This window comes from Pteropus medius, unplaced genomic scaffold, assembly GCF_902729225.1.
Source record: "Pteropus medius unplaced genomic scaffold, Ma_sr-lr_union100, whole genome shotgun sequence".
NCBI lineage: Eukaryota > Metazoa > Chordata > Mammalia > Chiroptera > Pteropodidae > Pteropus > Pteropus medius.
Window position 1 is genome coordinate 2426914 of NW_024356336.1, and position 13978 is coordinate 2440891.

Sequence of the window (13978 nt, forward strand, 5' to 3'; positions counted from 1 at the left end):
TAACTGCCACAAGGGGAAACAAACAAAAAAGGCAGGATAAGATGATGGGGAATTCTGGGTAGAGTGGGATGGAGTGCGGTGGGGCAGGGTGGAGGCTATGATACAATTTAATCATGATGGTGAGGTCAGGACCATTGAGAGATGACTCTGAGCAAAGACTTGAAGGATGTGAGTGTGTGAGCCATACACAAGGAAAATCATCTGAAGTAGAGGGAACAGTATGTGCAAAGCCTTGAGGTGGGAACCTGTGTAGAAGGATGCATCCAGGAGGTCAGTGTCACTGACCTGGAGGAGCAAGGAGAGATGTTAGGGCAGGTGGTCCTGAGGGCCCTGGAGACTAATATAAAGACTTGAGAGTTTGTTCTATGAGACAGGTGAAGCCACCGAAGGACTGGCTGCTGTGTCAGTACTGGACGTTGGGGAGTGATGGGGAAAGCCTTGAGGGCCCCATGGGGCCATTCAGATCTGGCATATGTGCGTGGAAAACTGTTTCACATCATCCCTGGCTTTGAGGTGGCCTTTCTTTTCACCAGCCTCCCTCACCCCTAAGCAGAGACTTGAGACTTTATACTATAAATTCTGAGCATCTGGGGCCTCCTCACAGGCTTAAAACAGCAGCTGATGAGGCAGGTGTGAGTTTCAGGCCTGGAAGGGAATGTGGTGATAAGAACACTTGCTTAAATTAAGGCCTGACAAAGCTCCCCAGTAGGATTGGCTCCTAGCCCTGGGTCAGTGGGGCTGGCCTTGAGCCTTCGAGGGGCAGGACTCAGAGAGTGAAGGACCCACACTGATCCTTCTCATTGTCATCCGTGTCCCCTGGGCATCGCCAGCAGTCCCAGCTGAGGACAGCCCAGAATAACAGCCAGGATTTCCCCTGAAGCCTTGAAGCAGCCACTGACCAGGCCAGGCCTGGGCTGGACAGGAAAGGAGGCCATGGCTAGGGCAGCCACCTCACATCAGGCCTAGTGGTAACTGGGCTCTGCTCCCCGGGCATGTAGCAGAGTGGATTCTGGTTGTGCATCTCTGGGGGGGTCTCTTCAGTGTCTCTCAAGGGCATGAGTGCGGAGGGCATTTTTTGGCCTCCTCCCTAGCCCCCAGCCCATCTCCCCAGACATCTGGCCTCCTGCTCATTTTGCAGGTCATCTGCTCTCCAGTGCCTTTGCAAGCTAGAGAGCCCATATTGTGGGGGCTTTTTCTTAAGGCACTTGGACATGTTTCTAGGGTCTCCCCATGGGCATGTGACCACATCGGGGCTGAAATATTCCTTTCGGATCTTTGGATCTGATATTTTATCTTTGCCAGGCCCTGTAGGCATGCTGGCTTCTCAGCCAGTGATGTCCCTGCTAAATGTTTAATGGCCATCTCCTCGAATCAAAGCCCCGATCTGTAGTATTTGCCAGTTTCTGTGGTGTAAACACTCCCATGGCCGATTATAAGCTACTAATGTGACATTGCCCAACATAGAGTTAGAAAGAAATGTTCATGGTGGACTCTTGCACGATGAGAACCGGCTTCAGCACAGCACCAGGGCTGCCATGTCTACCTCGCCAGCTTCCGGGATGTACAGCTATCTGTGCCTGAGGCAAGATCACCTTGAAGGCCACACAAGCCACCTTCTTATGGATAAGTCATAAGTGGCTACCCATAGGCCAATAAGCCTTTGAAAACTCTTAGACGATGGTGGCTCTGACAGCCGGGGGTTGGGGACTGGGAAGCGTCTTCCAGGAGAGGACTGGGAAGGGTCAGTGAGGGACACTGTTCAGAGGGCAGGCCCAGACTGGAGCTAAAAGGGAAAAGAAAGAGACTCATTCCAAGATCTTGGTGTATTTAGTTCCACTCTTAATTTTCTGCGTGGGGGTGTTTATTTGCCCGTTTGGGATCGTTTTCATGTGTACAATGTTGCATTCTCCCTTCTTAAGCATTTTACAAACCAACACAAGCCCCTTCCTGTGTTACTGCAAATGTTGCCTATAAGCCTCATACACTGCAGGTGGGATGGGAAGTAATGCAGCCACTTTGGAAAACTGGCCATTTTTCAACAAGTCGAACATAAAGTCACCCTGTGACCCAGCAATGCCACTTCTAGGAATCTACCTAACATATAGGCACACAATGATTTTCATGACTGTTGATACCAACATCATTCGTAATGGCCCCAAAGTGGAAATGACCCATCAGTTGGTGAATGGATAAACGGAGATGTGGTCCACCCACATAATAGAATGCTATTTAGCAACAGAAAGGAATGAGGTACCGATATACACAGCGATGTGGATGAACCTCAAAAACATTATGCAAAGTGAAAACAGCCAGGTGCTCTCTCCGATTCAATTTGTATTGAATGTCCAGAAAAGGCCAACTATAGCAATAGAAAGTAGATTAGTGGTTGCCTGGGGCTGAGGATGTGAACAGTGAGTGACTGCAAATGGGCATGAATTGTCATTTGGGGGTGATGGATATTGTGGTGATAGTTGCAAAACTCTGTAAATGTATCAAAAATCATCAAATTGTATACTTACAAGGGGTGAGTCTTATGGTTGGCATAGAAATTACACCGCAATATAGCTGTTTAAAAATATTTCCTAAACACCATTTCAATGGATTCATAACAGTCTTTCAAGTTAGATGTGCTATAATTTATTTAACATTTGCTATTTATTGATTACTTGGTTTGTTGTCTTTTTTTTGGTGCTACAAGCAACACAGTGATGAGATTTTCTGATTTAGAATTACTTCCTCAAAGTTGTGTTCCAAAAGAAGGCTTTTTGGGTCCAAAAGCCCTTTCCTAATTTGCGTGGTCAAACTGTGGAGCCAATTGCTCCCTGCAAAAGAAAAAACATGCTATTCTATGGTATTAGAGGTCAGGTTAGGGGTTGCCCTTGGGAGAACAGTAACGAGAAGGAAGCATGAGGGAGGGTCGAGAGGGCTGGTAATGTTCTGTTTATTTTTTCAGCTGAGATATGATTTACATACAGTAAAATGTCCAGTCTCAATTGTACGGCTGGATGAATATTTACATGTAATATACTTTGAAGCCATCAGCCCAATCAAGATAGAGGACACACTCATTGTCCCCGAAATTTCCCTTATGCCCTTCCCCAACCAAAAGCTAACAGCCCCTCCGACCTCCATCACCATAGATTAGATTGACCTGTTCTTGAACTTCTTATAAATAAAATAATATTTTAAATGGAATTTAATTAAGATTATTAATACTTTGTTTAATTTAATTAAATTTCATTTGAAATAATTTTAATTAAAATTATTTTTATTTTAATTATTATTTTAAATGTAATATATTTTAAAATAAAATATTTTTAAAATTAAAAATGTGACATAATATGTTTAATTTGATTAGAGTGCTAGTTATAGAGTATGTTCTTTACGTGAGAGCCACTGAGCTATATACACTTAAGATTAAGTACTTTTCTGATTGTGTGTTATATTTCAATAAAAAGTTGAAGTGTGAGGTCAAGAGGAAAAAGATTTCAGGGTACCGTCCACTCTGTGGCCAGCAGCCTCCACGCTGACAGTATTCCCCTAGGTGTAAATGACAGTGGGTGGTGTCCGGCTGCGTGGTCTTGGTTTGTGACCTTGGTGGGGGTGGGAGCGGGGCAGTGTCCATGAGCTAACCTGTCTCTCTCTTCTCTCTCCTACTGTGTGTCTGTGGGTCGGTCTTGTGTCCATCCACCTCATGTGCTGACTGTGTCCATAGCCTCATTCTGTGCTGTCTGGCAAAGAGCTCCATCTCATCACATCGCATCTCTCAGCCCTGGCACTGCCTCAGCATGGCCATCTCATCACGCCTCGCCCTGTGGGAGCAGAAGGAAAGTAACGCTCAGGGCTCGTGCCGCAGGGGCCAACTCGACCCTTGGAGGACAAGTCACAGCATGGGTGGCCCAGGCTGCTCCCTGTCACCTCGGGTCTAATCCCACCTTCCATCTTCTCCCAGCCAGCTGGGTTAGCCAGGGCCTCTCCAGCCCAGCTGGTCATCAGTGACCATGCCCTCGACTCCTCCCACGACTGCCTGCCTGGTTTCTCCTGTTCCTCAGTTGGTGGTGGGGGGATGAGGACAGACCAGCTGTCCCGTCTCCATCCTCCTGGCAGCTCTGATGAGCACAGGGGTTGGTGTGGGAGGAGGAGTGTGGGAGGTGGTGCAGAGGCAGAGCTGTTAGCTGCCAGGCTTATGGCATGGGGATGGGTGTCCGTGGTCCCTGCCTTCTGTCGCCATGGAGAACTGGAAAGGGGCCCTTCTCCCCTGTCATTCCTCTTTTCTCTTTTGTATTTCTTACGAGTACCAGGAAGGGCTGCCTCTTTCTTTAATGGCTGTTACTTTTTCCATCCCTCATCCTACCCTCTTGCTTGAGATTTGATGAATCGGAGGCTGAAGGGTGGGGTGGGTGAGAAGCTTCTTTCTGGCTGCCTCTGAGCTACTTACTACCTCCACCCCTCCCTGACTGATCTGTGTATAGCATTGAGAATAATGCTGAAAGAAGCAGAGGTTGACACTCAGCCGAGTGTGCCTTAAGACTCGTTCTCTCTCATGACGTAGGTTTCAATCTGCATGGAAAGGGAGAAGTGTGGTGTAAACGTGAGCTTAGCCTCACATGTCCCCTGCTTCTCTCCTTCTGTGCAGAGGTCTCCACTGACCAGCCTTATCCATGGCCTCTGCTTTGTCTCCTGCCTTTCTTATCTTCTTTGGAGTCCTTGTTTATCAGCTGGGCTGCAGAGATCAGAGGACCTCAATTAGGAACTTATTTTAAACCAGTATGTGTGTGGCTCTTCCATAGAAAGCTCTGGAGAATTTTCTTCCCCCTTATGAGCTGTCACAGTAATACTAATTAAAGACACAACCCAGGGGACACAATCGGTCGCATACTTCAGCCCCTAAGGTCGCTGTGGCCACAGAAGCAGTTTCAGCTGTACCCCAGGTCCAGGTAACTCTAGCCTGAACCATGTTTCTGGGGTAAAATGTCCATGTCTAGCCTGACGGCTTTAGGGCCCAGTGTTGGTTTAAGGACCATCAAGAAGCCACAGTACTGGGTCAGTGGAGTGGGCTATAGCCATAGGGTTGGACCCTTACATAAACCATGGCTGCAAGCCCTTCCCTACCTTACCATTCCTGGTACACAGTGAAAGATTATGTGATTAATAGATTATTATATTAACTACAAACTGGATGGTTCCCTGTGGTCCAACCCCTTCTGGAAACTGGAAAAGCTCCTTTTAGAGAAGGTCTTCTCAGAGATAGGTCTGTCCCACACCTAGGAAGGAAACCAGTGGCCTTGACAGTCCAAATTCATGTTATTCAGGTAACTCGGTCCAGGCAGAAATCATATTGGCTGGAGTAACCTTTGTTGCTCACTCATTCCCTTTTCACGCGCTGTCTCCTGGCCTCCCAGAGCCCTGATAGCCTCACCTGCTTTGCTGTGGCCTCTCATACATGGGCTTGGTCATGTATGTCTTCCTTGGCCACCTTCCAGGCTCTGTTGCAAACTTTTTAAAGGACACCTTGACCCTGCTGGTTCACTCACTGAGCTCTTTCCTCTTCCCTCCCTCCCTCCCACTCCCTCCTCCCTCCCCTCCCTCCCTCTCTTCCTTCCTTCCTTCCTTCCTTCCTTCTTCCTTCCTTCCCCTTCCCTTCCTTCCTTCCTTCCTTCCTTCCTTCCTTCCTTCCTTCCCTCCACAAAACAGATTCGGGAAGAGGACAAGAGCCCTCCACCGTCCTCGCCCCCTCCCCTTTTCTCTGTCATCCCAGGGGGCTTCATTAAGCAATTGGTTCGGGAGACCGAGAAAGAGTCCAAGGAAGCAAGACAAAGGAAACAAGCAGCGCTCGCCTCTCCAGAACGAGAGGTAAGTGGCCCTGTGAGAAGGGGGCCGGGTTCCTGTCAATACCCACCATCCTGTTCTGTGAACTTCCTGTGAGTCACTCAACATCCTGCCTTTGCTCTTGCCGTTCCCACTTTGAGGAATGTCCTATCTTTAGCTTGATCTGTCGAACTCCTATGCATCCTTTAAAACCCAACTTAAGCAGTACATCTCTGGAAAGGTTTCCCTTTGCCTGCCTTCCTCTGATTCCCACTGCATCTTTTATGCCTATCTTAATTGTGGTGGGCATAGAAATTAGTTGATCACATGATTTATTTGACTAGGAATTCCTTAAGAACGACCACCATCTCTCTCATTCTACTCTGTATCTCGAACAGCTCTCCTAATATTTGGCCCATAGTGAGTGCTCAAGAAATGTTTGAATAATGAATGAATGATGTTAGGTGATATATGATTTGGGGCATCATTTTACCCCTACTTTTGCATAAAGGGAAATCTAGATATTAGCTAAAGATGTATAGACGGCTCAATTTAATTTTAGCAGAAAAGATACTTGGTTAGTACTCATTGGTTATAGTGATATTGGTTGTAAAAGTATTGAAACCTTTCCATCCCAGGTGGTAAATGGCCATGACCCAAACCCCCCCAAGTACCCTCCAGCTGCCATGCTTACCTAGGCCCCTTTCTTTAGTCTCTTGAAATGGCCACAATCCAATAATTAAAGGATTCATGCTTGGCACAGGCAGAGACCTCAGTACCCTGCTCCAGCTGGCTTCCCTTCTGATTGGTTGGTATCCACTAAAAACCCTTAATTATTCTGAATAGCACAGCTGGACTGAAGCAATAGTTGGACAAGATGTACTTTCTATGCTTTAGGAACTTGCAAATTTATTCCTAATGGTGGCCAGTGCTGTCTCCCTTCGTTTCTCCAGGGAACCTGAACAAGATGATGGGGCTGGACACCAGGGAGGCAGGCTTAGAATGCAGTACACCTTGAGTAATGTCTTTTTTTTCAGCTTGATCTATTGAACTCCTATGCATCCTTCAAAACCCAACTCAAATAGTATATCTCTAAAAATATTACATCTGTGTTAGAAATAAAGGGTATCTCCTCTTGTATATTCAGTGCTCTCTTGAAGTGGGGTGAATGCTGCAATAATTAGGCTGAGAAATCTGGTGGCCTCAGGGTCTAGTGTTGGCTTGAGCTTAAGGGTCATCCTGCTTTTCACTCCCCTTCAGCTGTTGTTTGCCTGGCCAGCCCCCCATGTGCCTGCACCTGTCCAATAACAACGACTTGGCTGCATCAGAGACTTCATCCAGCAGCTGAACAGCAGCAGCTGCTGAAACACCCTGCCAAGGCTTTGTGGGGGAGGATGACAGGGAAGACAGGCCCTGTCCCCACCCCTGCCTGACCCAGGCATAGGTGGGGGCCAAAGTCGATCCCCGTAAGCTGTTGTTAGGTCAGGATGAAGGGTACCTGTGTGCCCTTTATCACCAGACAATGTTCACTTAGCTGCTTGGGAGCTTATTTGAAATCCTGTGCAGTAATGGGGTAGATGGGATTATACTCTCTTACCTGAGGTGGACACTGAGGCTCAGAGAGGTCAAGTGACTTGCTCAAGGTCATGAGGCCAAAATAATAATAATAATAATAATAATAAAAATAAAAAGGTCATGAGGCCAGATAGAGGCAGTGCCAGGGTAAGAGTCTGTGTGTTCTCTGCTCTGGAAAACTGCCTGTGAAGGGCCAGTCTGGGGAGTGAGGTGGCTGGTGTGGTGGCCACAGAAGCCTGGGGAGGAAAAGTTTCGATGAGGGTACAGGCCATGTTTTGCATGATTAAAGAAGCAGAGCTGAACAGGGGATGGGGACAAATGGTCACCACTGAGCCTAGACAGAGACTCAGAGCCAAGATGCAGGATGGACAGGCCTCAGATCACAACAGGTGTCTGGACCATGGGCCAAGATGCTCTTGGACCCGGAGTGGGGCAGCCTCAGGACGTGTTCCTGCGAGGCCACAGGCTGTGGCTGGTTCCTGCCAATTTACTTTTCTTGTCCCAGTCGGTAAAGAACTCTGGAGTCTCTCTCCTCATCCCAGCCCAACTCTTTCATTTCACCCTCAAATAATCCTTACAAAGAGCCATTAGAATCCATCACCACTTTGCAAGGGTGGAAAATGAGTCTCATGGAAGTGACTTGGTTTTCCTAGGGCCACTCAGCCAGTGAGCGTCAGGGAGAGGCTGGAACAACACTGGGGTAAAGAGAGACCCATATCCAATATCAGGAGAACTGGGTCCGAACTCTGACCTCACCATTCTGTGTGACCCAGGCCAAGTCCCTTTCTGTGTCTTGGCTTCGGTTTACTCATCTGTAAAATGCATGTGCTGTGAGCTTCCTCTTGGCCCCAGTCATTCTGGAGGTACTGCTTCTCCCATATGCTAAGAAGGCTACAGAGGGCTGAGGGCTTTGGTGACTGTGAAAAAAAGATAACTGATCCCATCTTCCCTCCCCCTACTCCATGATCTCACTTCCTTTAGAGTGGAGCGGGTGGAGGGAGGATGGGATTGGTTATCTTGCTTGGCCCATCCCTGTGTTTCTTCCATGGTGGTTTGGTTAAAAATAAGGTACTGATTCACTTTTCAAACTGGTGTAGATGGTGGTGAGGTTTGCCAAGTGCAGTCAATCCCTTTTCCAAGGCAATGTCCTGCTTGGCTCTAGAAGGTCAGACTGAGCCACGAGGCCCTGGGCGCTAGAGCAGGGGTTCTTAGTCTTGGCTGCACACTGGAATCCCCTGGGGGGCCACAACCCAGACAAGCTATATGTTAGACTCCCCGGGAGTGGGGCCACAACACCAGTATTTTTTAAGGCTCCCGGGGAGTTTCAATGAGCCCTGGAGAGACGAGTGAGGCCGTGGATGTGCAGGAGCTATGGGCACTCAGAGAGGCCTGCATGGCTTTACATTCCGGCTTCGTCTGTTGGGCCACCTAACATTTTTGTGTTTGCTTCCTTATCTGTAGAATGGGGAGAAGTTCAGAACGTACGTCATTGGGTTCGTATGAGGGTTAGGCAGGGTATTACATAATGGCGACGTGAGGCCCACTGCAAGGGATCTGCAAGTGATAGCTATCATCATCATCATCGTCATCATCACAAAAACGAAGATAGAGATGGTGTTCTTGAGGCATTTACCACCTAAAACAGGAGGGATATATGAATCAAAGCTAGAATAAGATTAAGAATGTGGTCATTGCTGCAGATGGTGAGCTAGCACAGGGCTCTGGGACTTCATGGATATATGAGACAATTTCTGATTGAGGTCTTCAAGCAAAGATTTGCAAAGGAGGTGGCACTTGAGCTGGGTATAGAAAGATGAGTAGGGAATGGGCAAGTGAAGAGGGGAAAGGTCATTCCAGACAGCAAGCTCAACATGAGCAGAAGCATGGAAGCAGGGAAGTGGCCGGTGTTGTAGGAGGTGCTCGGTGTGGTTAAAGCGTGAGGATAAACAGGGACAATAAGACCAGATTGGAGTGTGGGGAATCCTTGTTGAGAGCTTTGAATGGCAGATGGTGATGTTGCATGATTTCCCCATAGGCTGTGGGCAGCTGCCCAAATCTTTTGATTGGATTTGAAACGACTGGCAGCAAAATGAAGGCAGTGGAAATAGACCTGGGTTTGGGAAAGAAGACAAGACTTGAAGCTTTGTAGGGCAGAATCATTACGATCCCGGGGCTGGTCCATTATAAGAGAACAGTTAGAACCCCAGATTCCCAGGCCCAGTTGTGTGGGAGGCCGGCATTAGCACAATCTAAGATGGAAATACCCAGACTAGGGGAGGCAGTGAAGCCAAGTATTGAGGTGAAGCTGCCTATCAGGTCTCTTTCTGCAGAGGCAGAGACAAAGCTGGCCCTGTGAACAACTTGGGCTACAGCCAGCCTGGTTGAGGATGGAGGGCTGGGTGGGGCTGACATCACAAGGCAATAAAAAGGCCTGGCAGAGGAGCAGGTGGTGGAGACCCCCTGGGTGTGATGTAGCCCAAATATCTAGTTCAGGCAAGAGTGGAGGATGTTGGGCGGAATAGGGCCCTCACTTAGTATAGAGGGTGGGGTATGGGAACCAGGGCAGCAGAATGAGCAGCAGCTCAGTTTGTTCGGTTCTCTGTGATTTCCAAAGTACTTTCCCTCCTCTCATCCTGCAACAAATCTGGACGGTCAAGTGATATCTGTACTAAGGAAGACAGAAGCTCAGACAGGAGGGATGATGTTCACGTACGTGATTGAGAAATGTGCGAGCCAAGACCTAGAACAGGTTCTCCGATGATAGGCCCTGAGTCTTTTCCCTTCCTTGCTCAGCAGGAAGCAAGGCAAAAAACATGCTAACACAACAAAACCGACAGCAACAGCAGCAGCAGCAGCAGCAGCAGCTACTATTACTGAGGATTTACTATGTGCTAGGCTCAGTTTCTGTATATTATCACGAATCCTCACACCTGCCCTGCAAGGTAGGCCATTATGGCCTTTGTTTAATTGGTAAGCAAACAGGCTCAGAGAGGGGAAGTAATTTACTTAAGGCCATACATCTAGTGAGTGGCAGTTAGGAGTGAATTTGGAGTTGAGTCTGTTGAGCTCCAAAATCCATTCTCCTTTCACTCTGTCACTTGGCCTTGAGGTGCTGGGCCAAGGTCCAGGGAGCGGCTCATTGCCTGGCACAGTGCTCATTATATCTTATAGGTGGTTGAGGGTGTTCGAATGAATAAATATCTGGGTGAACAAATAAATGGATGAAAGAGTGAGTGAATGAGTGAATGCCAATGCTGTCTGGTCAGCAAGTAGCTAAGTATGGTTGTGATCTCTCCCTTAGACTCCAGAAATCTCCGCTAGTCAACCTAACAGCAAGCCCGACAGTGGCACCAAATCTGGAAGCCAGCAAATTTCCCAAGACAACCAGGAAAGTTCTCCTCAGAACTCAAACGTTCCGGTCAAGGAGAGCGAGGGGGCTGGTACCACGGACCCTGTACTGATGACCACCATCAATGGCGAGAAGCCCCAGGAATCGAGCCCCAGTGGGGCTCCAGCCAAAAAACCTCTGCCTTTCAAGAGGGGTGTGAGGAGGGGCGATGTGTTGCTGATGGTGGCCAAGCTGGACCCGGACTCAGCCAAGCTGGAGCAGAGGACTCAGCCCCATGATGCTCCCGCCTGTAAGACCTCACCCCTAGCCACAGACCCTGGAGGGGTGAAAAAGAGGGAGACCCCACCGACTCCTCGTGGTCCCCAGGCCAGCACCGAGGATGCTGCCTCGAAATCTGAGAAGACCCAGACCGGGGGTCTTGGGAACCCAGCAACTGTGCTACTGACAAAAGGCGGGAAAGATCAAGGCATAACAGGGCAAAGGGGTGAGGTCCCCCAGACCAAAGAGCTGAAAGAGGGTGAGCCCCAAGGCAAAGAGGGGCCAGGTGAGGCGGGGAGGCCAGGGACAGTGGAGAAGAGGGGAGGTGACCCTCCAAACAAGATGGCAAAGGGGAATCTCTCCAAGGATGCGGGGGGTGAAGGGAAGTTGGCTGGGGCCCAAATTCAGGTGAAAAAGTGGGGAGGTTTCCTGGGCAGAAGGAGCAGGTTGGATGGTCCCCAGAAGACAGACAAAGAAGGTATGCTCCCAAGTAAGGCAGAGAAGACAGACAAACCACAGATCAAGGCAGAGAAGATGGACAAAGTACAGGGAGAGGTCGGGAAGGTCAAGGAGGCTCCTAGAGTGATGGAGAAAGCAGATGGATCTCAGAGTGAGTCCCAGGAAGCAGGTGAGGCGGGGGGTGAGACAGAAAAGGGCCGTGAAGCCTCCAAGGAGGTGGTTGCGTGCAGGGAGACCCCAGCAGCAGCTGAGAAGGAGGGTCAGCCAGACGGCAGAGGGCAGCAAGCAGAGGAGCCCTGTGCAAGACTAGACGACAAGGCGAAGGCCCTGGTTACGGAGCTAGAAGGACCCAGACCACCTGCTCTGGAGAGCCATGCAGGAAGGCCTCAGACGCAGGAGACTCGAGAGGGGCCGGCCCCGCAGGAAGAGGGCAAAGGAGGTCAGAGCGGAGACTCGGACCAGGTGAGGGGGCTGTGACCCCGGGAGTGGGGAGGGTAGCTCAGACCCTCTAGAGAAGGAAGGGTGGGAAAGACTTGCCCCCGAGGATGTTCAAGTTGTGGGCAGCAGATGGACGGAGAATTGGAGAGAGGTGGCCAGCCCGGGGGAGGCAACAAGTACTTCTTCCTTAACCAGCAGGGGTCTTGAAGCCCCCACTACACCTGTCCTGGGATGAGATTCTTCATTGTGTGAGGGAGGTCCCAAGAATGTGAGATATCTCCTCCTGCTTGCACTGCTTACTCACAATGTCCCATGATGGTGCTCAAACCTGGAGCTGCATAAATAGCAGATTGCTGAAGATGCAAAGTCCCATAGCCCCACCTTGGAGTGTCCATTCAAAAAGGCCAGAGGTGGGGGCCAATGCATTGACATATAAATAACCCTTCTTCCCCAGGAGAGTCTGAGTTTGGTGGTCCCAGACCACACTGAGAAACTCTCATATAAGGAGTTTGCCCTTCACATGGGGGTTGGGGGAGGGCAGTGTCGTCCTGGTCTAATTTATGTGATCTTTCCTCTCAGGCTTCTGAGGACAGATGGTATGAGGCAGAGAAAGTCTGGCTGGTTCAGAAGAATGAATTTACTCTTGGTAATTAGGGGTGTTACTACAACTTGGGGTATCCGAGTTTGTTTTTCTTGTGCTCTTTATGACTGCTAGCCATATTCGCCAAGTCCTGATCACAGTTTGGGGAGAAAGGTGAGGGAGAAGGAGGTGCTGAAACTATGACGGGGATATGTGGCTTTCTGGGGTGGGAGTAGTTGAGTGTCATTTCACCCTTGGCACCTTGTCTAGTGGGTACCATTTTCAAAGACATTTGAGCCTCGGTATTTAATCATTTAACTAATTCATTAATGCCACAAGCATGATTTTGTTCTTATAGTGTTCCTCAAGAAACCCAGGGTCTAGGGCAGGTGGGCAAATAGACTTCATCTCACGAGCCCCCTTTTATCGATTAGTTGTGACCCCACTCTACTGAGAAGTGATTCTGAGTGCTAGTCAGAATGTAGTTGGGAAGACTGATTACTTAGTGATGTCTGTCATGGACACTGGAAGGGGAAATGGCAGCCTGTACGTATAGTCTGCCATCCCAGGTCTAGGTATGAGATGGTTGTGTACACAACCATCTGGGTTCCTACTCTGTGCCTGGTACTGTGCCAGCTGATAAAAGCACAGGTGAGTTGAACTCAGCCTCTGTCCTTAAAGGGTTTGGGGTCACAGTTCAGAATCCTTCATGTGAATAGTTCTCAAAGGGAGAGGAGTCTGCCTCTTTCTGCTCTGTCCCAGGCCCCTTCTCCAGCTCCAGGGCCTGGCTCAGCAGCTCAGAGCCTGTCCCTCTCCTCTCCTCTCCCCTCCCCTCCCCGCCCCTCTCTCTACTGTACACCAGCTACGGTGCTGAAGCCAGATGAGGGAACAGCTGACCTGCCGGCGGGAAGGGTGCGACTTTGCATTGATGCTGATAAAACCATCACTGAGGTGGATGAAGAGCATGTTCATCGGGTGAGACTCCTGTCCCCTTCCCTGACTGTTCACACCTTCCTGCCCCACCCCTGTGAGAGATACCCTTGTATCTGACTGCAGATACTACTTTGGCTCGATGCCCTAGAGGGTAAGTTATAGGGAGGACCAACATTGAACTCATTGATCTGCTGGAGGTATATTGTTAGGGCATCATTACTCTGTCCCCCTTTATGGACAGTGCAAATCATGCTACAAAGCATATTTCCCTTTTCATCCCGGCTACCGGGGAACTCATAGCCAAATTTGTTGCTTGCCATTTATCATAACATAGGATACAATGACCTGTATTTTGGGTATCAATTGTTCTATTGATTTTGCTTTTTCAATTGTTTTGCATAATATTTTTCAGTGTACCACAAATCTATTTGAGGACCTATTTGTAGTATAATGATAGACACAAAGGTCCTGTCCTGATCCCTTTCACCCCTCAAAGCCTACTAATCAAGAAAGAGTTTTCTCTAGGAGCATGTGGGCCTTGTTTATCTTCATTCCTCTTTACTCCTCCTCTGCCCACC

At 48.9% G+C, this 13978-nt stretch overlaps 1 protein-coding gene across 1 annotated transcript in view; it reads left to right on the forward strand.

Moving 5' to 3' along the window:
• Nucleotides 1-13978, forward strand: part of MYO18B (myosin XVIIIB) — a 247364-nt gene that overhangs the window by 13894 nt on the left and 219492 nt on the right. Inside the window, 5 exon segments of the mRNA XM_039861993.1 lie at nt 3716-3827; nt 5695-5853; nt 10685-11911; nt 12467-12533; nt 13330-13442. Coding sequence (XP_039717927.1) covers nt 3789-3827; nt 5695-5853; nt 10685-11911; nt 12467-12533; nt 13330-13442 — 1605 coding nt within the window. The 5' untranslated portion in view covers nt 3716-3788.